The sequence below is a fragment of the Watersipora subatra genome, chromosome 7 (genome assembly GCF_963576615.1).
Source record: "Watersipora subatra chromosome 7, tzWatSuba1.1, whole genome shotgun sequence".
In the NCBI taxonomy this organism is placed as follows: domain Eukaryota; kingdom Metazoa; phylum Bryozoa; class Gymnolaemata; order Cheilostomatida; family Watersiporidae; genus Watersipora; species Watersipora subatra.
Window position 1 is genome coordinate 54,970,682 of NC_088714.1, and position 25,171 is coordinate 54,995,852.

At 34.2% G+C, this 25,171-nt stretch overlaps 1 protein-coding gene across 1 annotated transcript; it reads left to right on the forward strand.

The window, feature by feature from the left end:
- LOC137400901 (protein-glucosylgalactosylhydroxylysine glucosidase-like) lies at nt 1-23,977 on the forward strand. Its single transcript, XM_068087242.1, has 11 exons — nt 1-80; nt 498-700; nt 1,016-1,174; nt 3,108-3,346; nt 4,637-4,820; nt 6,849-7,046; nt 7,408-7,609; nt 12,495-12,586; nt 16,374-16,612; nt 18,966-19,131; nt 23,741-23,977. The coding sequence occupies exons 1-11, from the start codon at nt 1-3 to the stop codon at nt 23,935-23,937; spliced, it is 1,959 nt and encodes a 652-aa protein (XP_067943343.1). The 3' UTR covers nt 23,938-23,977.
- The last annotated feature ends 1,194 nt before the right edge of the window (nt 23,978-25,171 follow it).

Genomic DNA, 25,171 nt, shown 5'->3' on the forward strand with positions numbered 1-25,171 from the left:
ATGGCATCATTTCCTGACTCTGGATGGTCTCCACCAGATGTGAATGAGGAGTCTTACGTGTTTACTTGCAGCTCAGCGGAGTGAGTTCAGTTTCGTTAACTCTTTCCAACTGGATTGACTGTTAACTCCACTGATTAAATGCGCCATTTGTGCAAGCAAAGATTTTTAGAGTTATTCAGCTCAGTTGCATTAGCCAACTACTAGATGTATCATTAGTCAACAATTATTATTTTATTAGTAGGTTAGGTGTTGCAAAATTATTAACTTCTAGTTGTCTTCTTTTGCTGATTGATTATGCATTGAAAAGACAACTCTCGTGTGTTCTGAATTGCGCGTTGTCCTAATGAAAGTTATGCGGTCAAGTTTACCTGTAACGAATGGATTTTGTTTTAGAATGTCATGCCAAGTTAGAATGCTTTTGAATGAGTTGTATAGCAGTTATAAGAACACTTGTAATCTTTTACGGTATATTTTGTAAGTGTCGTGTACTTATACAGTCTTCCAACCAACCCCTTGCTCATGGCGAGTGTTGGTAACGGACATATCAGCACCATAGTCTATCATGACAGAATATTTATGAATGGTCTCTACAATGGAGAAGGAAAGAAAAGTCATAGGGCAGCTATACCCGCCCTCAATCGAATCCAACTGAAACCAAGGGCTGAGACAACTTCAATTTTTTCGTTAGACTGCATCAAAGGTAGGTGAAAAACATTTATTTGACTTGTCAAAAACATATTGACTTTCAAAATAAAACTATTCTAATTGCAACAGTATGTTTATACTTGCGCACTGTCAGTTTTACTGTTTGTTTACTGGCAAATGGTTAAGTTAGAAAATGAATGGGTACTAGTAAATTGGTTTAGCTGTACTGCCTACTTCTTTAGTATACCAGAGAGAGTGGTGGGGGTAAAAAGTGAGTGAGTTAAATTTTACCAGTTGAACTTGCTCATATCAACTACTTGAACAATGACACTAAACTATCCTCGTGTCAAAGACTAACAGGTGATTGCAGGTTCTTTCACTGAAGTCCAATCAAGCAAGGACGTGCAGGTCCAACACTTAGTCTGTGCTCATAGGACAATACCCAGCCTCCTTGTTAACCAAATAAGGATAGAGAGAGTTGATGGAAGCACTCAGGACTCTGAGGTTACAATCAACCTGGAGGCTGGCAGTGGTTTTGTGTCTCCAGATTTATCACTGAAACTTCTGTCAGAAACGAGCTCAACAACGTAGGTGCTTTTGAACAGCCGCAGTTGGTAGAATATTTTATAGTTGTTGGAGTGATATACTAAGCTAGCCATTGTAGGAGGGCTTCAGGAGCTGCTTGTAATTCTAGATTTTTACCATTTTATTAGTTAACTGTAATGTAAATAGTATGTATCTATGTATACGGTACGTAGCTATGGAGGTATTCTTGTTATTGACATTGGGTTTTGCATTTGAGTTTGCAGCCTTACGTGTCTCTATTGACATATATGTTATTTTGTGGCTATAAATGTCTCAAATGATTTAAAATAGATTGGTTAGAATTTATTTGATTGATTTTCTCTAAATGTGGTGTAAACATATGAGAGCCCAATGCTTATGATTGGCCAAAGAAGAGACCATATATTTAACACTTATTATAAGATTATTGACATCATTTTGGGGGAAATCTAGGCATTTTTCTTTTGAGCGTTTTAACTGTGATAAACTTTTGTCGATTTTAATCTTCAAACATCCTGGCAGTCGGATCACCTAAACAACAAATAATATCTCAAATAATAAAAAAATATTTAGACTTCCTGATAAAAGCGATTAGGATTTGATATGATCACATCTTTAAGGAGTTTGCGAAAACTTGGTATGATTCTATGTTGAACTTATTAAATTCAATGTGTGGCAAACATATTTTGACGGTTCAATTTGGAAACGTGTTAACTATAATCACTATCTAACTCTTTGTATGCAGCTCGTAGTCATAGCTTTTTAAGAGTTAACTGTATCGCTACACATGTAAGTATTGACTGAGTTTTTGCAGAGAAATGATTGGACAAATCTACGAGACAGAGATGCCAGGAGATAAGACGATACAGATAACAGAGTTTTATGTCAAGCTGGATAAAATACCCCCTAGTTTGACTCTTGCTGCCGGCATAGCGAGCGTAACCTACACATACCTGATGTCTGTTAACAGCACTCAGGCACAATGCTTGTATCAGTATGATAAAGGTAAACCATACAGTTATAGAGAATATTTAATAGTAGTATTAAGTAAATATAGAAATAAATAGATCAATAATATTGATAAAATATTATCAAATTTATCAATAAACCTGAAAATACATCATTAGATATTAGGTAACTTTATTTACACTGGTCAAAGCCATTTAAAGCAAATTAGACTGTGAAAAAAAACAGAGTAAAGCAAATTATGTGTATTAAAAAAGCTCTTTTTGCATAACTCTGTACTATAATGTATATTGGTAAGGTGTTGGTGTTTGGTGTAACGTGTAGTGGTTTGATAAGGTATAAGGTGTGGTAGATTAGAGATAATGATTTGAGTATTTTAAACAGCAATATGTAAAAACACATTTAGCTCCTCAGCATAACAAGCATTTAGACACTGATCATCTGTCCATGTCCTTAGCTCCTTTCCTCATGTGCGGGTGGGCCTATAGGGATAGATAAGTAAAGAACTTGTTGATTGCTATTCCCGCTAAGGTTATATTTGTATTATATATTTTCTGTATCCTACATGCTTATGTAAAAGCATCTTGATCCTGCAGCTTACGTGATATGAACAAGTTACATATAATACCTAACAATTATTTTGAAAATATCATTGCCAGCTGCTTTGATAATTTTTCACCTAAAATCCATTCTCATAGCAGTGTATTCTCATAGCAGAGAGAGGTATTTTGAACACTATATGTCAAGCTATTTATTTCATTTTAGTGGCTAACTGTTGCCCTTTTTTCTTTTTAGATTGTTGAATGGCATAATTTGCCAAACATTTGTGTTTTTAAATGAAATTATTGTCAAAAGAGTAATATTATTGCTGTGAAAACCAAATACATGTACTTCATTCTTTGAAGGCATCTTATGGTTGTGTTATTTTTCAGGTATGGACCTGCAGATAAACAATGAATTATTGATGCACCACTATCAAGGCTGGTATTGCATATGGCAGGAAGGACGAATAGATATATGGAGTGATGAAATAAAAACTAACCAACTTGTCTATGGTTGTCAATATTACCTGCTGTCTTCACTGCCTGCGCAATATGATGCAAACTGTACCGTGCATGAATTTTATGGTCTTAGCCCTGAATCTCTTTCATGTGGAGACGGGACAGGAGAGGTTAGTTAGCCTGTATCACTTTTCTGTTAGTAATCATTTTTGCTTGTCCATATTATAGTTACTAGTAACCTGGCTGTCTCGTGTGTTGTGAGTACTCATCAGGTGTATCGATAAAGCACAGAGTCTAACTATATGAATAATTATTCTGAAACCTTGGAAGGTGGTTGATTGGCGGTCAAGTGGTTAAGATGGTGTTAAAGTTTGATGGTGTTAAATGTATTAAGGTTTAATTTGATGCTATACATTCTCTGGTTCGGCTAAATGAAAGACTTTTGATCAATTACTCAATATTTTTTCAATTTTTTGTGGATTCTTTTAATTTGAATTTTGAAATTTATCTTTTAATTCGTTCTGTTGATTTTTAAAACTGCTTAGCATTATAATTGTTGTTTCACTTTTGCAAATACGCTTCAAGAAACCTACGATGGGAATTACAACTCACTTTCTCACAAATCTTTTTTAGCTGAAATATGTAAGTTTGCCAAGCCCCGCTGATTGAAAGAGTACACATTATAATGTGGAGTGATTAGAGAAACTACATGCATTAAGAAAAACACAGAACCTTCTGAGTTGGTGCTACAGTCTAGATGCTACAATGTTATTAGCTTCTTTCCCTGAGTTCACTGTTCATCTATCTGTATAATCTAGTTTCTTTTCTTATGTTTCCCTTGCTATATTTATTATAAACTACATGTATATATCAATCTATATATATAATTCTCAAAGTATGTAGATATGTGTGTATGTGTGTCCCTCCAGCTATAGCTATTATTAGAATAGCGTAGCTGGACATTGCTTCAGAAAAGTCATGGCGGACCGTCATTAGAAGCCTATATATATATACTTCTCAAAGTTTGTGTGTATGTATGTATGTATGTATGTATGTATGTATGTATGTATGTATGTATGTATGTATGTATGTACATATGTACATACATATGTACGCACGTACGTACATACGTATGTACATACGTATGTACGTACATATGTATGTACGTATATACGTATGTATGTACAAACGTATGTGCATATGCAATGTGTAAGGCTGATAGCAAGTGACAGGCAACTCTCATTACATCTCATTGTTTATAAGCAGATTTTTAATGCACGGGCAATGCCGGGTAGCACCGCTAGTACATATATAATTCAACTCAATTCATTAGGCTTTGCTAGGGCAAACTCCAAGTTTTCGGTATATACGGTATGTAATAATAACAATAATATTACATGTCGCAAAAATAAAATATACTAATATCCATCGAAAAACATTGTGTGTCAGCTATTTTGCAGGACTACTTAGGCCACGTGTTTTGGGATCAGGAAACGTGGATGTACCCACCCATACTTGTCCTTCATGCCGATATAGCACGAGAACTATTAAACACACGACTGAGGGTCAAGGAACAGGCCCAAAGAAATGCAGAGGCAAATCTCAAACACGGTGTACAATTTTCATGGGGGCAAGCTGTGACAGGTATGAGAATGTTTGTGTGGTTTACGGGCAATTCCCTTGGAAAGATCGCCAAGTGTATTATCTGAGAGTTGCTCTTCCCTGCAAATCTTGTATATTTTTTTATAAAAGGTTTGGGTACAGTAGGGTAAGTACAGTAAGTAAGTACAGTAGACACTTCTACAACATAAACAATTTGTTCCAGGAACGTTTACGTTATGGGAATTTCCCGTTATATGAACAGTAAAATACATTTAAATTGCCTAATCCATTTCAAGATCTTTCCAAACTCACCCCTTTGGCCACAAAAAAAGGAAAAAACTACACTTGACTTTTTAATTTGTGGGCTGTACCATAACTGAATTATTATTGGCTTTATTGTAACTGCAGTATTATTGGCTTGCATCGACAACTTCTCTCCTTTTCTGATCAATTTCACTGGCTTTATAGACCAGGATTGCAATAACTTTACAATAAGTTGAATGAAAACGAACATCTTTGACATTTATTTACAACGATTCTCTTGTTTGTGCTAAACAGCAAAGACTATTCTATAAAGGAAAACTAATAACAAATATTTTATAAATCTACAATACAATAAAGCAAATCAAACAATATTTATACTTTAAAAAGAGCGGGACAATACTATCTGTCTATCTGTATATCTGTATACAGGAGTCAAAGTTAGGATAAATGATAACTTTTGACAATACTCCAACTCATGACATCCAGATCAGTAGACTGACGCTGTATCACCTGCACCAATCGATCGCTTTGAAGTATTTATGAACAGTTGTGCAGCTAACCTGTTCTCTGTTTTGTTGACACATCTGAGGATCTATCATGACAAACTACAATGTTATGAAAGTTGTATATATAATAGATATAATGCTATACACCATCATTGTTTCTCTTGCAAGTGCGGCGCAATAGGTTACCATTCAAATCGAATTTGAGAACTGGTCCGATTTGACACTTATTGTTATATGAAATTTTTTACGTAGTACAAAACAAAAAATTCGCCTAAATTTGTTACATTATCTGGAATTTAGGTTTTTAGGAGGTATACGTTATAGGAGCATCTATTGTATATGATTTTTACAGTAAATGAAACTTTGAATTGAGTTCTACATGTTTTATTGAATAGATGCTTGTGTTAATTATTGGAAATTAGTAGGATTTTTATGTAAAACAATATATTTGATACTAGATATAGCATAACTATTCATTAAACCGTTTCATTCAACGAGCTAATGAGCTTTAGCTATGTCCTTTAGCTATGTCCTTTAGCTATGTCCTTTAGCTATGTCCTTTAGCTATGTACTTTAGCTATGTACTTTAGCTATGTCCTTTAGCTATGTCCTTTAGCTATGTACTTTAGCTATGTACTTTAGCTATGTTCGGGGAACTGTATTTGTTAACCAGTGCTGGGAGAAGTTTCTAAATTCTAAGTTTTAGAGCGATGGATTGTAGAATCCTGGAGAATTATGGTCTATAGTCTATATAACTATGGTCCATAGTCTAGACAAATAGTGTATGTAATCTAGTCAAATAGTGTATGTAATCTAGACATTTAAGGTATACAGTCTAAATATTTATGGTATTTAGTCTACACATCTATGGTATATAGTATAGACATCTATGGTACTTAGTCTAGACTTCTAAGATATTTAGTCTTGACATCTACGGTATATAGTCTAGACATCTATGATATATAATCTAGACATCTATGGTATATAGTATAGACATCTATGGCACTTAGTCTAGACTTTTATGATATTTAGTCTTGACATCTTCGGTATATAGTCTAGACATCTATGATATATAGTCTAGACATCTATGGTATATAGTCTAGAAATTTATGATATATAGTCTAGATATCTATGGCATATAGTCTAGACATCTATGATATATAATCTAGACATCTATGGTATATAATCTAGACATCTATGATATATAGTTTTGACATCTATGATATATAGTCTAGACATCTATGATATATAGTCCAGACATATATTGCCTGTAGTCTAGACATCTATGATGTATATTCAGGTCTCCCAGTGTCTCCCTCAGATGACTGTGAAAAGTATGAGTTACATGTTAGTGCAGATGTAGCCCTGGCTCTGCGGCAGTACTTTTACCTTACGGGAGAGTCCACTGACAGCCTCACTGATTTGAGCCAACAGCTTGCTGATTATTGGATTTCAAGGTTATCTTGGCTGAAAGACAAGCAAAAATATGGAGTTTTGGGTATATCTGCATTGTTACAAATTAATCTGTGTTTAGCAATATTTGTTTAGTGATATGTTCACAGTAGCAGTCATGGCTCCACTGCAGTAGCTATTTGATTGTGAAGTTGTGCTTTGGCAATTTGATTGTGTTTTTGATCACTAGATGTACAAAGATAAACTAGTTCTACTATAAAACTCAAAGAAAACATATGTATTTGATTTTTACTTAAATTGTTGGTTTACAAAATCATACAATTGAAAGATTTAGTAAAATACATACATACATTAGAGAGACTAGCAATTTTTTTGAACGTTTTGTTTCCCAGGTGATTTCCTGTGAATAGATTTTGCGTCACTTCAAAAATTATAAAATTTGCTAGTTCAGAATTGGATACGAAAGACAGTTGTAATACTGAAAAATGGCATTGTGAAAGGCTCTCAGGCCTTTGTCATCCTTGTAGGAGTTATGCCTCCTGATGAATGGCATTACCCGATCAACAACTCGGCATACACTAATATGGGTGCCAAGCTGGCAATCTCATTTCCTAGTGAACAGTCGCAGTCAACGCTGCCTGCCAAGAGGTGAGTTTAGCAATACAGCTTTGTTGAGAAGGCTTAACACTCTTGTATTGTGCAGCTGAGTGAATTTATTATGGTTGTAAACTTCTACAGTAGTTATAGCAATCCTTTTTTATTAACATGGCGGTGTCTGTAATTCGACAAAAAATCCAATACAAAATTGAATTTTAGAGTTTAGATTTGTCGAAATAATTGGCCAGTTTTAACATGGTTTTCGAACATACACGTGTTTGCAGTTAACTATATGAAAGTTATTTGGCAGCCGATGGAGTATTATTAGCACCATAATATTTAGTTGGTCAGCCCTTATTATCAATAACAGGATATGATAAAATGGGTACCCAATACAAATACTATATTTGGTAAAATTTTTGGTAGATGACAGAGTATCTACAAAACTTACTTTTCAAATATTTATAGTATGTATGGTCTGAGATAATAACGAAAGTAAGTTTATGTCATAAATGAACATAAAAATTACTGCGTTGTCTCATAACTATGATCACTACTGTAAAATACAAATTGATAAATACTGCACACCATCATGCCAAAATCTTACCTTTTTTATTTTAATCCTGAATGTTACATAGCCTCCCAAAAGCTTCAGTTATAATTTTATGTTAGTTCATGTGAGAATGATAAAAAGTTTGTCTTTGAACTTGTCCAAGAATTACTTTGCAGTGATCAAACAGCTGTTTCTCATCAAATGTATCTGCTCTAATTTCCTGCAAACCTTTTCCCATTGCAACTGCTACATTTTCCACATTAGCTGCTACTCTGTTAAATATTACAAGTATATAAAATATGCAGGGCACTATTGATACAAGGGAAGCAAGGGGCTATGCCAATAAACAGCAAATTTTTTCTAGAAGAAAACCTTTTAAATAGATATGAATTTCTGGTTCATCTACAGTAGCTGGTTAGTGACTTCAATGAAGGTGTGATAGTTATAAATCTTGTTGAGTATAAAATATGTTGTTATACTAATCCTGAGATAGATAATAGTGAAAAACTATATAAAGTTGGGAACAAGTCAAGAGTTGGGTGGATGTCCTCAGGTTTCTCTTATCACTCAGCATATATTGATCTTGGTCGATGATTCAGACGATCTACAGTGTACTTCTGACCAGAGTTACTGAGTGGTATGCCTGGTTTTATTATTTACCGTTTAAATTTGTACAAATCGCTGCTCTTTACTTCTCAAAAGAATTCAACCAGTTGCAGCCCGAGATCTTACAAAGGAAAATGTGTGAGTTCTAACTCAACTCTAATGTAAAAGCTTTAATATTGAGTTTCCTCTCAGACAGGACTCAACGAGTGAAATGCGGTGGTCAGCAGTCAGCATACACCTTGGATAGTCGGAGCGACTCGGAGTACAACATTTAGGCTAACTCTATGGCTAAATTATTCCAACAATCCGGTAGTGGAGGGCGCTAAGTATATCGAGTGTGCAGATGATGCAACTTTCTATAAAGTCGTCACCATAGAGTTATCTCCCCCTAGAGTGATAACAACACTAGCGTTTCCGGTGCCAACAAGGAGCGTTTAGGCCGCGCCCCTTTTTTGTGCTAGTCAATCGTAGTGATTGACTAGATCAATAACGTGAGCCATGAGAATGGTTAAACAAAGATCATGAATTTCCACAATTATGATAGTAATTAATGCTCATATTAAAGAAATGATGATTATAGTTTATTACTCTAATATATGCTTATTATTTAAAGCAATTCCATACCTACATGACTTGCAAAGGCGCTGAATAGATAGTGTAAGTGAGTTAATGCAATCAGTAACTCATAGATAAGACAGATAGTCATACTGGGGTTGTATTACATAAGTGTGATGGGAAGCTAATCGACTGCCATCAACTATAAGCTGCACTACCCGGCGTTGCCAAGTAATAAAAAAGTCTTTGAACAGAAAATTTATTTTTATATAAAATTTACCATTATAACCTTTAAACTTCATATCATGAGAAAATATTTTTAAGCAGTTCAAATGAATTAAGAGAAAAAAAAACAACTGTAAAGGTTTTTAAGCTTTTTCAAACAACTACAACTTTTAAATTTCATATCATGAAAGAAGTGTTTTGTTGAAATAGATTGGGAAAAAAAAAAACTGCAGACGTGTTTAAATGTAAAATAATTAGCAAGTAATGGTTGAATATAATCTGTTTAGCTATGATTACAATAAAAAATTATTTAATAAATAAAGTAATAAAAAAGTCTATTTTATTTTTATATAATTATCACTTAGTATAATTAAGTATGACTTATTTTTATTTAACATATAACAACATTTGCCACTCTAACTTTTAAACTTTTTGCTTGCTTACATCAAGCAAGGATGTCCACTAACTAGTGGACATCTTTGCTTCAAGCTAGTCTATGTATTTGATTGATATGTATTGAAATCTAATATTACATGCAAGGGCTGTGTGTGAACTGTGGTATCAATGAATTACTCTATCACCATACAATGTCAATACTTTCAGTTGATGGCAGTCGATTAGCTTCCCATCACACTAATGTAATACAGCCCCAGTCTGACTATCTATCTTATCTATAAGTAACTGATTGCATTAACTCACTTACTTACACTATCTATTCAGTGCCTTTGCAAGTCATGTAGGTATTGAATTGCTTTAAATAATAAGCATATATTAAAGTAATAAACTATAATCATAATTTCTTTAATATGAGCATTAATTACTATCTTAACTGTAGAAATTCATGATCATTGTTTAACCATTCTCATGGCTGATGTTATTGATCTAGTCAATCACTACGATTGACTAGCACAAAAATGGGGCGCGGCCTAAGCGCTCCTTGTTGGCACCGGAAATACTCGTGTTGTTGAAGGCACCGTTATCACTCTAGGGGGGAGATAACTCTATGGTCGTGACATTGAAATTAGGTGTCACTGCTATTGCTGCAGCAGCAAACTTTACCAAGGGGCGGGCCAAAGAAAATGGCTTGCAGCTAAGAAAACCAACCTATAGAAAACCAAATTGGCGAACACGTGTCATAATACTATACAAAGCTATTGTCGTAATGTCATAATTAGCAGGAGTCCAATCATGCCTAATTCTAGAACTAATTTTCTAGAAGTTTCCTCAGTAGTAAACTCACATTTAGTAAGTGTGTTGATAGATTAGCTGCTCAATGCAATGTTATGCTGTTTTTGATGAGGAAGCTTTAGACAATAGGCCTGAACAATAGTGGTTTGTGTACAGTTTATCTTAGTAATATCTGACCGGTTATAAACTATGCTGTAACTGTCTGGTTTTTTCTCATAAGAAACACCAACTGTGAGAGACTAGAACACATACTATAATCTGCACTCAGAATTTTGTAATGAGCTAGAGTATGAAAATAGACTGATCAAGCTAAGCATGCTTAAATTGGCTAGTTTCCTTTCCCACTCCTCGTAAATATAACTGCTGAGGATTGTAAATAACAAATCACATCCTCTTCTCAGTGAAATAATTTTAACCACTTCAGAAGTTTCTTTCATACAGAACTCTGCAGAACTACCAAGAGGCCTAGCAGCTTTTTAATCTTTTCATAACATACCACAGTAATGGCTGCAAGTATAAATTATAGTAACTTTTTATAATGCTTCAGAGCCCAAGTGTTTGGTATTATCTCATATGTGTGTTAAAATGGATAATACAGTAAAATTGTTCTCTAATGAGAGCTCTCATTATGGAATGCGCTATCATATAATGCAGTGCCTTGCCAACTTGAATTTTTCCACTTTTCAAAGAATCTAGTAGCGGTGTTCTAACCAAGGCATAATTTTGTCTTCATCAGAGTATCATGTCTATGTAGACATAATAAACGAAGGCATCACTAACTTGCATATTTCTACAAAGAAACACTAAGATTGCTTTTCCCCTCATCAATTAAATATTGTCAGTTCCTTGCAGTAAAAAACTTGATTGTTTGACATCGATGATGAACAAATGATAGATTCAAATTGGTTGTAAGGACAACTCCTGATTAATCTTACAGCAAGCAGTCTTCTACATGTATATATTTGTAGTACTAGTTGTGTTCATTTCTTATATTGTTCTTTATCTTCCCATGCCTAAATATTGGTTATCGTCTTCTCACGCTATTGATTGTAATATTTTACCTATGTGATGAATACGGTATCCTGATTGAAAGAAGGCTCCTAGCTACATAAATTGTAGTCTGGTAGAGTAATAAAATATCTCCCAACTTCACAAATATTAACCAATATATCAAACAATTCATACTATTCATAACTAGTCCATGTCATACTATCACAAGTGGTCATGCGTAAAATAGGTTTGGAGTTGCCCACTCTCGATGAATTTGCACTTACCTTTTCAACAATTTGAAGATGCACTATAGATATTTCCAGAATATGCGATGTACCCCTCAAAGCAAAACTTATTAAGGTAGACTTGCTTTTAGGTCAAGGTCACTTTTCGATTTATGCATAGTCAACTAGTTGCACTAAAAAAGAACTTATTTTGTCATCCTGGTACAACCAACCGTCCTATACTTGTAAAGGCAGAAGGTCAAGCAGAAACAGTAGTGAGCAACAGTACAAGGTTTTTATAGGTGATACCTGTTTGGCTGTGTGCTGAAATTGTTTTACCTCCAATGGGGAGAGCTTAGCCAAGTATGATCAATTTAGATCCATCAGCAGGGAGCATTTCTGTGATGTTGAAGTACTCTCATAACAAATACCTTTACACAAACTAGCAAAGCAAAATGGCATTAAATGCATTCAGATTTTCTATGATTTAGAGAGAAAGCAACTCCAAACCCATTCGAAGCATGGAAACACAGTGTATGAAAGCAAGATATAGTAGCATGGAGGTTCTTGAACAGGTAACTTCTTTATTTTTCAGCAGTCGTGAAGAGCCCACCTCTACTGACATATATGTACCTTTCGATGACAAGTTGAACTACCACCCTGAGTTTGATGGGTACTCAGTGACAGGTATGTGACAGGTGCCTGCTTGTCAGAGTTTGACATAATCAGTTGTGAGTGACGGATTTTTAATTACATGCATTTGACAGGTTCCTGCGTGCACAATAATCAAACGTGAAGATGCATGTACATTACACCTACAGCAGTATATTTTATATTGCTGTAGGTACATATAGGTGTACATGTATGTACAGCTACAGCAGTATATTTTATATTGCTTTTATTCAGTTTTTGTATGTATTTTACTTGATCAAAACCAACTCTAATTGGGTGAGATCCGATTTTACTCCTTTACCAATAATTTTTAAGCTATCGTAACAGTAGTTTTAAGTTTGAAAATTTGTTGTGGGCAAACAACTCCAATTTAATACCATATAATACACCGTAAAGTAGTTCTTAAACTTGTTCATGGTATGTGAGCACACAAACACTTTCAGTAGATGTTTTCATAGAATCTGTTCTGCGATAGTAAATACTATTAATTAAGCATCGGATATGAAATAGTCATAGATTTAGTAAACCCTAGATATGTGAATAATCAAAACAAGTGAGGCCTATAATTAGCATGACGTAACGTCATATTGATGTGTAAAGTGAATCAGCTGATCTATGAACTCCTATTGATTTAACACTAAAACCTGCTCAATTTTTCCATAGTTTGTGCATGTGTGACTGCATATTTTATTGATAACATATAAAACTGACTTTGGATGAGAAAGGCAAGAATCTTAGAAACATGGTAATGGGTAATACCAATGATTTAGAAGCTTCTATATCATTGATAATACAAAGACTGACCAAATAGAAATTACACTAATAACAAACTAATGAATCAAATGAGACTTAGGAGCAGTTATCTGCGGATGGCATTTTTCAAATTCTTCATGACATCTGTCAAAAAGCCAGGCTGGCACTCTACTGTTTTAAACCATGATCGAATAATGCATGAATTTGGCAATGTAAAGTCTCCGCAGGTATTCATAAGCCTTTGTCGAATAATAGAACAATGTTATGGCAAACTCTTTTACCTTTTTGCTGTAGCCTAAGTCTTTTTAGTCTTTCTAGCTTTGTTTGTGGTTTCATTTGACAATAATTCTCCTAAACATCCATCCATCGATGTAAGCTCTATATTGTCAAGTTTTTGTCCTTTTTCAGTATTGTGATCAAATTATTTTGAATCCTATTCCTCTTCTCTAATCGACGAACTCTTTGCTGTAGAGTTTTGATTCTTCTTTTTAATATTGAGATACGTGTGACAGCAGGCTGTTTTGGTCTAACCCCACATCGGCAACTCGTTTTCAAGGCTGTAGGTGTGTTCTGATTGCCAGAAGCTGCAGGTTGCTCATCATCATAAACAGTAGTATCACCAGGTGTGGTATTTTCAGGGTCAGGTATTTTAGTGCTGGCTGCTGTCTGAGATGTTCTTCCACATTTCGGCAGGCTTTCTGTTCTTATGGTTGGTGTCCGTCTTTTCACAGCTATTGGCTGAAGGTAGGTTGGATAAGCTGTAAATATTGTAGGTATTGCGTCAGATTTTAGAATTGTTTTTTTCCAATACCTGGTGGAACCTTGTAGCAGTTTTTCTGAAAATTTCCATTGCATAATACAGAGCTTGATGTTGGAGTCCCATCCTGTCTTTGCACCGCGTTTACCCAAGCATTACGGGATTCAGCTCGTTTCTCGTTTGGAAAGTAGTGAAACTCAAGATCTGGGCATTTCTCAGGATTGCTTGAACATCCATAGGCACAGCACTAGCTGCAGCTTGACTTTTTCTTAGTCTAAACATAAACAATACATACATGTCGTAGAATGAATATCATTACATTACTTGGAATGAGACAAAAAAGACATTTGATCAATCATGCCAAGCTAGATTACAACCCTATCAGCTGAGAGACAAGTTTGTAATATGTGTTGTTGTAATCAGTCTAGACACTCTTTCTTTTGATAGTCCCAAGCATTCATTCTCTTCACTTTCAATTCAGAATAATCATAGAAAGGTATGTTTGTTGTTATGAGACCATGATAAAACAAGTAAGTTCAGTTGAGTTGGTAGTTAGTTTGTTTCCAGTTGTAACTTACAACGTGAACCAATGATATAGTACATGTGCAAGTACCAAGTATTTAAATTTTTTATTGTGAGTTTACATACCTGGGGTGTTGTAGTCTCCTCTGATGACATTTCACCAAGAATTTGGTCTTATTGTAATGTTTATGACTTACAAACTAGCACGACAAGCATGCTTTCACTACTAAACTCATTGCTCAGCTGAAGGCTCTGTTGCCGTGATGCGCATCACTGCGACGTAATGTCGTGAGAACAACAGTCAATTATAGGCCTCACTTTTGCTCCATTGTAATGATAGCTATTCGCCAATCTAGGGTTTACTGTTTCTATGGAAATAGTCATAAAAATTGTGCAGTTATTTTTCCTTAAGTGCTCCATTGAGGTAAGTTATTTTTACTTAAGTATACCACCGAGGCAAATTTATATCTAGTTGTAGCTCAAATTAGATGATGAAGTAAAAGTTTACTTTCACAAAACTGTAGTTCACTTGTCATATCTGTAGTAAGGTTGATCATATATCATGGCTGGCACCGCCAAGATGAGCATAATTAGCAAACAGAACCAGTGTAACAGTTGCTTTTGCTGCCTTTCAAGGAAAAGATCTTGTCTATAAAGTCATCTTTAACAGTTATAAAATACCACTGAGGTGCATCTACAACTCATATAAGGATTTAGGGGAGGTAGGATGAGAAGAGTGGCTCAGATTAAACCTTCAGCTCAACACTTGGTTAAAAATCTTTGACAATGTTTAAAAAGGTGGAAGTTCTGTTCTGTCTTTGCCCCAACTCATTCTCTGTTTTTTGTATTTCCCTACTGATACAGTGGTGATCATAATTACAGAGACATCTAGCAACCTCTCGCAAGTTCTTTTTCATTTGTGGCAAAACCTCACTATATCATCTCAGACCACACATAGGTCTACTGTAGTTATTTGATGGTACTTTATTTAAAGGTATTTATAATAAAGATTTCATTGAATCAAACAGTAAAATGTTAGTAGAAATAAAATGCTATTGATATTAAGATGACATATAATAGAAATATAAAAAGTTTAAAGTATGAACTTACTTGTAGCTTTTAAGAGCTTGTAATCAGATTTCCACATATTTTGCACCTACAACACAACAGAGTAAGACATGATGAATCTTTTGATACCAAATAACTGTAATGTGAATTTTGTTGCAAGTCAACCTTTAAGAAAAAAGTGTTTTACACATTATGTCTGTCACCAAATGTATTTTCAAGAAGTTTAATATATTTATTTGGCATCCATTTTATCCCATCCTGTGATCAACAGTAATGGCTGACCAACTAAATATTAAGATGCTACTAATACTCCAAGGGCCACCAATTTACTTTTATATAGTTCACATGTGCACATGTTATGTGCACATGTATGTTCAAAAACCATCTCAAACTTGGTCAATGAATATAAATTTTTTGGATTGTTTTCATAGTACTCAAAGACCACTCTGTTACAGCAAAACCAAGCTAAAAAGTCAAATATCAAAAGATATTTAGTAATATTTTGGTGTAGAACATCCTTAAATTTCTATTGATGTTCATATTGTCATAGTACATCTAATAAATACTTAACAAAATATAAATTAATAACAAATAATGTGTTTATTTTAAGTGTTCCCATATTTACGAACACCGCTGTAGGAGCATTGCATGTGAGATATGGACCGCTGATTTCCTAACTTTAAGGACTTATGTCTGCTACAGATCCCGAAACATCACATGTGAAGCAAGCTGATGTTATTCTGATTGGTTACCCTTTGGATGCCGAGACCAATCAGAGCGTTCGAGAAAGTGATCTTGACTTATATGAGAAGGTCACAACAAAAAATGGTCCCGCAATGACGTGGAGTATGTTTTGTATAGGTCATATGGAGGTCGGGCAACCAGCGAAGGCCGCTGAAATGTATGAGAGACAATTGCTACAAGCTACTCCGCCATTCCAGGTTTGCTCTGTTTGTATTGTAAGGAATTAGATGATAATCTCGTTGTTTTATATGACCAGCCGATTAGGTGATTGTTTCTAGCTGTAAACTAATCATTAAATTTAAAAATATCTTTAACTCAAATAAGAATGCCAAGTTTCTACATAATAAAAAGTGCATCAGCGCTGCCACATTTGGTAGACATAATGTTATTTTCAATAAAACATGTACAGTAATCTGTCACTTTTTGGCAGTCAACTGGGTTTGATTAACCGCGTAAGGTGAGGAATAAATCAGTTATATCTGTACATGTCTGTATATTGATCAGTTATATATTGACATGTTTGTATATAGATCAGTTATATATTGACATGTTTGTATATAGATCAGTTATATATTGGCATGCCTGTATATTGATCAGTTATATATTGACATGTCCGTATATTGATCAGTTATATGTTGACATGTTTGTATATAGATCAGTTATATATTGACATGTCTGTATATAGATCAGTTATATATTGACATGTCTGTATATTGATCAGTTATATATTGACATGTCAGTATATAGATCAGTTATATATTGACATGTCTGTATATAGATCAGTTATATATTGACATGTCTGTATATAGATCAGTTATATATTGACATGTTTGTATATAGATCAGTTATATATTGGCATGCCTGTATATAGATCAGTTATATATTGACATGTCTGTATATAGATCAGTTATATATTGACATGTCTGTATATAGATCAGTTATATATTGGCATGCCTGTATATTGATCAATTATATATTGACATGTCTGTATATAGATCAGTTATATATTGACATGTTTGTATATAGATCAGTTATATATTGGCATGCCTGTATATTGGTCAGTTATATATTGACATGTCTGTATATAGATCAGTTATATATTGACATGTCAGTATATAGATCAGTTATCTATTGACATGTCTGTATATAGATCAGTTATATATTCACATGTCTGGGTATTGATCAGTTATATATTGACATGTCTGTATATAGATCAGTTATATATTGGCATGCCTGTATATTGATCAATTATATATTGACATGTCTGTATATAGATCAGTTATATATTGACATGTTTGTATATAGATCAGTTATATATTGGCATGCCTGTATATTGGTCAGTTATATATTGACATGTCTGTATATAGATCAGTTATATATTGACATGTCAGTATATAGATCAGTTATCTATTGACATGTCTGTATATTGATCAGCTATATATTTACCTGTCTATATATTGATCAGATAATTTTGACTTACGCACGATAGTTTTTACTTACGAAACAAAGTTTGGAATGGTTCAACATTCTATGTCGATGTTTGACTCTCTATCTTAATCTATAGATTTGTTGCTTGTTCAATTTTAACATCTCTAATATCTAATCTTAGTTTATCCAATTGTACCATCAACTAATAGTTAATCAAAAGTTTCATCTACCATCTATGCAGCTTTCATATATACAGTTAATACTAACCAAATGTCCAGGGTTGCACAGGTAATAGAATAATTACCTAATGAATTTGAGTAACCTATATGAAAAGCTAGATCTTTACTAAAATATTTACTAAAACCATACTTTCTTTTTAGGCCAGCTTAACAATTGTTGCTATCAACAATCAACAATGCTAGTTATTCACTCCAAACAAGTGCTTCAAGCGCGAATATCTCAACCAATGTAATGACTATTTGTGCAATGAATTCATTGTAATCCCTGTAGCTTTATGGTTAAGATCACTGCTTCTAGATATAGAGGTCGGGAGATTAAATCCAGTGCCGTGCTGATTTTTCATTGCTAGATTTTAATTGCTGTTACTGGATACAAGGTTTAATGAAACGACAAAAAGACAAACACTGAGATTCATATATATATAGACTAGCATTGGTACCCGGCATTTCCCTGGTGATGGATGTATGTAGTTACAATCATATAGGACAATCTGTCAATCATCTATTTATCTACCTCTTTTCCTTTGCATTGAAATCTTTTTTGCTTGCCAATAGTACGTTAAAAAACTCTTAGTATGATAGTCCTCATATTCATTTCATGGAGAGGTGAAGATAACTCCAAGTTTTCTTATTGTATTTTTAGGCTACAGTATGCAAGAGTCCAAAAATGGGTCACTAGAACCCCATAGAGGAACCTGATCAAAATATTGTAGTTAGTTTCACCGCAAAAAGTTGTATAAGATCCATGTTTGCTTTTATCTAAATATCTGCAGTTTCATCTCTATTAGCAAACAGACAGACAGAAAGACAACTATGTGTTTTATATACATTGACTGCTCTGCTTGAGAAATTCTATTCATAGGCACTGCTATCACTGTTGTAGGTCTGGAGTGAGTATCCTGATGAAACTGGGGCTATTAACTTTATTACCGGTATGGGTGGCTTTCTACAGTCCCTTCTCAATGGATATGTAGGAATCAGAATCAGAGCTGAAGGCATTAGGCTCCAGCCAGAGCTGCCTCCTAGCAGCAGTAGGCTTAAAGTAACAGGTAATATAATCATATGATGACTTACTTGTGTTACCAGGCAGTATATTGTCTGGCAATACCACTTCTCTAAACACTGCCCCAAAAAGTCATCAAAAGTCAAATTTGTGCTGACAAACTATAAATGGCCAAGTTTTTCTCTGGCCAATCGCAATCCCTCAGTTGAAGTTTAAAACTTTACATTTAGTATTTGGACAATGAGGGAATAATGTGAAATCGAAATAACAGACTACGAAATATAGCATTGCGTTGTCAACATTTTAGAACTTTCCCTGTCATACAGCCCATGACCAAAGTGATAATGAAAAAAGAAAGGGTACTGCCGGTTGAAAATTGCAATATTAGCAGTCAAATGGCACTGCAGTGCAGGGCTATATTGTTAATTTTTAGGATGCCTCTGCCAATATCTTGAGTAGCCCCCTTAGGCGGCTTGTGAGAGCTGTAGGCCCAAGCGGCCGGCGGGGTGGGTTCGGGAGGTGTGCAACGTCCTCCCGAATATTGAAAAGATTTTACAGAACACACACAACAAACCCTATTTGAGAGCAGTTTTAATTGTATTATTGCAACTTATACAAGCAAGCATACTACTAAAAAAATTTCTTAAAAATCATGAAGATTGCTGTGTATCACCTTCTGTACGAATTATTGAATACATATCATGTGGTATGTAAACTTGTGCCAGGGGTAAGAAAGAAAAATATTATGATTATTGATTAAGATTTGATAATAAACTCTAAACAGCAAACCTATAAATAAAAGACTAAAGATTATTTAAAATTGAACATTAGAAGGTTTGTGATTCTGCTGAGAAGAAATAATGGTAGAACAATGAAACTAACTTAAGCTATCTAAATTTATAATAAGAACACCAGACACTGAGTGACTCAAAGTTCAATGTGATATCAGAGTTCATTCCTAAAGATTATTTAAATTTGAATATGGTAAATTTTGAATTTAAAAAAGTTAGAGATTCTTCTCACGCCTTGGATGATTAGGTTTGGTGCTGATGGTACTTCCCTTACCCATGGATAAACAGGTTCAACGAGTGAGCATAAAATAAAAACTATACAAAAAATATTTCCATGCAAGTATAGATAATAACATAGCTCACTAAACAAACAAATTATATAGACATATAATACATGACTAGAACTTGTCAAGCAGATATTAAAAAAGAAACACACAAAATTACAAAAAGTTTAAATCAGCTGTTACATGTATGCAGCCGCAGAAAATTCTGAGTTGATTTCCTTGCAATGAAGTAGATGTTTTTACGTAAAGATAGTGTGAAAAAATTAGCAAGCATACTCGATATATGAGCAATAAGAAGAAAGCTCGCAACAAATTTCTTTTTTTCTGGAAAGTTTCAAGATAGTTCTAAACACGTCTGCTTCGTGCAGCGTCGATATAACAATAATAATAATAAAGAAAACATTTCAAATATCATTTGCAAATTGTAATCAGTCAAGTGACTATCGTCTGAATATTTCGTCAAACTGCAATAAGGCTAGTAAAGCCAACCAAGAATTATTCTACATTATCCCCTAATCGGCTTCCCATAACTTTCAAAATATTCATCTTAAGTGGAAGTAAAAGTCCAGAATTTATGGCAGTTGTCAAAATCAAAACTCTTTGTCAGTTCAACAGCGTCTAGCACATTTAAACTTAATCATTATCATTAAATATGTGAATCCAGAACAGACAAAACCGAAACATCCGTTTCCCATTCCTTCCTTAGCAGTAAAAAATAGTGTCGAAATAGATTCGCTAGGTTTGCAACCACTAGTAATATCCTGAAAACGGGCTCTGCACGATACGTTCGCACCTTTCGTCCGAGCATTGTCGACACTAAACAACAAGAAAATCACCGTCTGGCCGTTTTGGGTGCTGAAATTTTGCCTCTGCACAGCAGAGACTGCCTCATAGAACAATACGGCCCTGCTGCAGTGCAATAGGAGAACTTCAATGGTAGCTGCAATGGTAGCTGTAATGTATTGGATGTTATTATGTACAACAAACAGCAATAATGAAAGGAAAATATTATATGTTTATATCTCTCCCCTGCAATAGGAGAAATGCAATATTAGAAGTAAAATGGCAAGCTGCTGTGTAATATACACAGGCTGGAGGGGCTGTATATCATTGGTCATCGCAGCCAATATCAAGAAGTTGTGATAATTATCTAGATTTCTGTATTTATATCTAAAAAATTATGCTGAATTTAAAAATCTAAACGATTTTCGCTGGTTGTCATAAAAATAGATATATATCTATAAGAAAATGTAGGCCTATTACTTAATTTTGCAGATATTAAAAACGACTTGGCAGTACCGCGATGTCGGGCACAGCCGCAATATCATCAACAAAATCTTTAGAATAATAGTAACAGTAACATATTGCACACCATTGGTCACTATATACTTTGATCTTGTAAATTCAAAAGATTATTCTTATAACTAAATCTCATAATAATCTTATAAAATTGAATAATTATTCTTACAATTAAATATTGTAATAATCTTATAAGAATCGTTAGTAAAACATCATCGTCATTTCCTTTACTTCCACTGCTTTAGACATCAGTTGGAATACCAAGAGTACTCATTATAATTGTTCAAAATGTCAGAGTCCTGTGGAATCGGCATAAAAGAAATGATTACCTTTCAGTACTTATACATTAATTACAGAAACCTTCGGCAATTGGACAATGCCATAGATTGGTGAAATGTGCACATTTTCTTTTTCGTGAAATGCGGATGACTTAATGGTTCTACTCTCTGTCGCACGGCCTTATCGGCGTTTCGTTGACTGGTCTTAATTTTAACTCTATGGTTTGTCAAGTTTTAATGGCGATTTTAGTCCAAATTAATGTCTATTTATGTATAATCCGATCAGATGGGTTAGTTTTAGGATATTGCGTCAACTTTTTAAAGATTTGGTAACATATTTAAATAGGTTTATATGTGTTTTGTATCATTAGTATACTTAAACGACTCTACACAAAAATGGTTAAATTTTTTGATGGGATTTTGGTACAAGGATTTGGTAATACCCGTTGACGGATAATTTTTCGGGAGTTGTGTGCGCATATGCATTTATCATAAAGCTCCCAAACAATCGCTTTGTTTGTGTTTGTTCGTGGGAAAATAAAGTTCTTGGAATGGTTTATAGACCGTGTGGATCAAATGCTATGACGGTTTATACTTGTCAAGTATTAGGTTTTACCGAATACGTAATTGCGAAAGAGTTAATTATGCATATACTGATAACTCATGATGATCTCTCACAACGCGCGGTATTGCCAAGTGTACTAGTAAATAATATTGTTAGGGAAGCAGTATATATTAAAAAGAATGCTCTATGGTCACACACATGTAAACAACTTTATCATAGTATTATTCAACAAGCGAGCGTAATGTGATGTCGAAAATTTAATAGTTTGTATTGACCATAAACATCCAGAGGTAGTACAAGTCAAGGTGGTTACATAGATCAATCCATAATATTTACAGTATCAAGATATAAGTAAAGACGATATTAACAACAGCGCGTCCTTTATAGGTCCTATATAAATACAGCATTAAACAATACTTAGTCAAACTTATAATTTTATCTTATGATTCTGTGTGCAAAGTTATCCGTGGTGCAGAGGCATGCCAGTTCAGGTTAGAGGGAGAACCGATACACGAGACTACCAGTTTTATAACTCAGAGTTCACAGTTCAAGTAACGCAACTTTAACAAATCAATACACATGTGAGAATATGATGCCGCTATGCCCGGCAAGCATGTTCTGCTGAACTCTGAAAATCTGCTTCTTTAAATATCTTTTGTTGATGGGATTAGTTCGATCTACCTTGTTCTCAGCTAGTTCAAATTCTAGCGATCTTATTGGTGCGTGTTGTACATGTGCGGAATATAACCAGGTTTGTACTGAAATTGTAAAGTAATATTTTTACAAAATAAAGAAAAAGACTCATAACAATTGCAAAATCTAAACAAAAACCAGATACCTTAGACTTGACACATTAAAACCTAAAATATAATATAATGAACAGTCTCTATACATTTGCAGTCTCTTTTCTGTCGTGTGCCATCAATATGGTGGTCGCTTCTCCCATGCATTCCTGTGTAAATAAATATATAATTCATAATATAGTTCATAATATCCCGCGTCGGGAGAGTTGTGTTCCACTTCAATATGGATATTCTGCAGTTATCAGTCCAAGCAACGTATAATGGTATCAGGTACTACAGCTTATATGTCAAGTGCTTTGGTTGTCAAGTGGATAAAGACCTAAGCATTGCCTTTGTGTACAAAATATAACTGGATGAGTAAGATCAGACCTCTAAATATAGCCAAGAAGGAAGAAAGCTGTTAGCTACCCTGCTTTGGCAGTCTTGTTCTTAAAATTCATGTTGTTTTTTTACTTCCATTATCAATATGTTGGTAATTTTTTGGAATTTGCTAAATAGTTCTGATTGGTTGTAACTCGGGTGCACTTTTATGGAGCTTCAACCATATTTTAGTTTAGTTTAAATTTCGTAAAGTTATTATAACTTATAATTGTACTCTTTTCTAACCAGGGGACAAACATGCATTTTGTTTGCAGGTTTGAATTACCACGGAGCTAAATTCGATATAGACATTCAGAAAGAAGAGAAAACAGTTATGAGAACGGATGCAAACTTTAGCCTTAGAGAATTTTTCCTGAGTTACGAGGAGGGCAAACCTGCAGACGTTCTCGATACTAACTCCATAGTCAACTTGAAGGATTGTCAATCTCTCATTTACCAAAGTGAATCTTAGTTATGATATATCTACTCTGTATTTGATACCCTTTTATTAGAGCTGTCGCCAATTGTCTATACCCTTGTGTTACCTTTTAACATTTGTTCTTTGCTGCCTTTTATTTGGACAGTATATTGCAGTTTCCTTGTCCATCTTTTTATTAGTTTTTTCTCAATATTTGTGTATGTATTTTGTATTAAGACAAGAATGGGGGAACAATGAAAGAAGCAATTAATAGCCCCAAATTATAACATAGTATGTGTACCACCAGATGACATGTTGGCTGGTACCTCATAAACTCTCATCCTATTCTGTTGACTTACTTATTTGTCACATCGTATTTAATCTTACGACTTTCCTGTTGGTGATAGTAAGATAAGAAAATCTCTATATTTAGTAAGCAAGGCTAATTGTAAAATGAGGTTTGACTATATCTATTGCCTTTCTATTAACATGATTGATTTCTAACTTGGTTAGCATCATCAAACTTAGACACTTCTAACTTATACTTACTCTTTACATGAGCTGGTCTAGAGTAGTATTGTTGAAAGTGCATGTAATTACAGCCAGCAATTTAAACATAGTTTCATGTTTTAAAACCAATAATCAAAGCCTTGGGGCAGCATCAAGTAGACATTCAGGTGCTACTTGCTTTCGAGACATTGAACTGTCAAGATACAATGCTCTATCATAATTTTAATCAAATCATGAAGGTAAATATATAAATCTCAATGTTTGGCCATCTGTACATACAACCGTCTGTCTGTACTTCTGTCTATCTATATCGATAAAGTTTTAAAAATGAGAAATTTGAACTCGCACTTCAGTTTTGCGGACATCTATTTATTCAATTCACTACACTGCCCAACTTGCTACACCATGGAATAAAATTCCATTATGCCATCTAGATTCATTCATACTTCTATACAACATTTTCTCCTGCAATTTAAGAACGAAATGTCCTCATATCGGTGTCAATGTTCTACAGTATGGCAGGACTAGTGTAAGGGTGTAAAAGGAATATAGTAGAATACAATTAGATCAATAAATAGAACTAGAATTATAATATTTTGTATAAACTTGTACCAACAATAATAAAAATTAAGTATGATTAATAAAAACCAAGAAGTAAACATAATTTTTAAACAAAAAAATATGGCTGATATGTAGTGTATGAATATGGCTGGTAGGTTGTCAGGGATATAGTCAATAGTCATTTCGGAGCCACGGGTTACTGTCCTGTTGTTTGTAC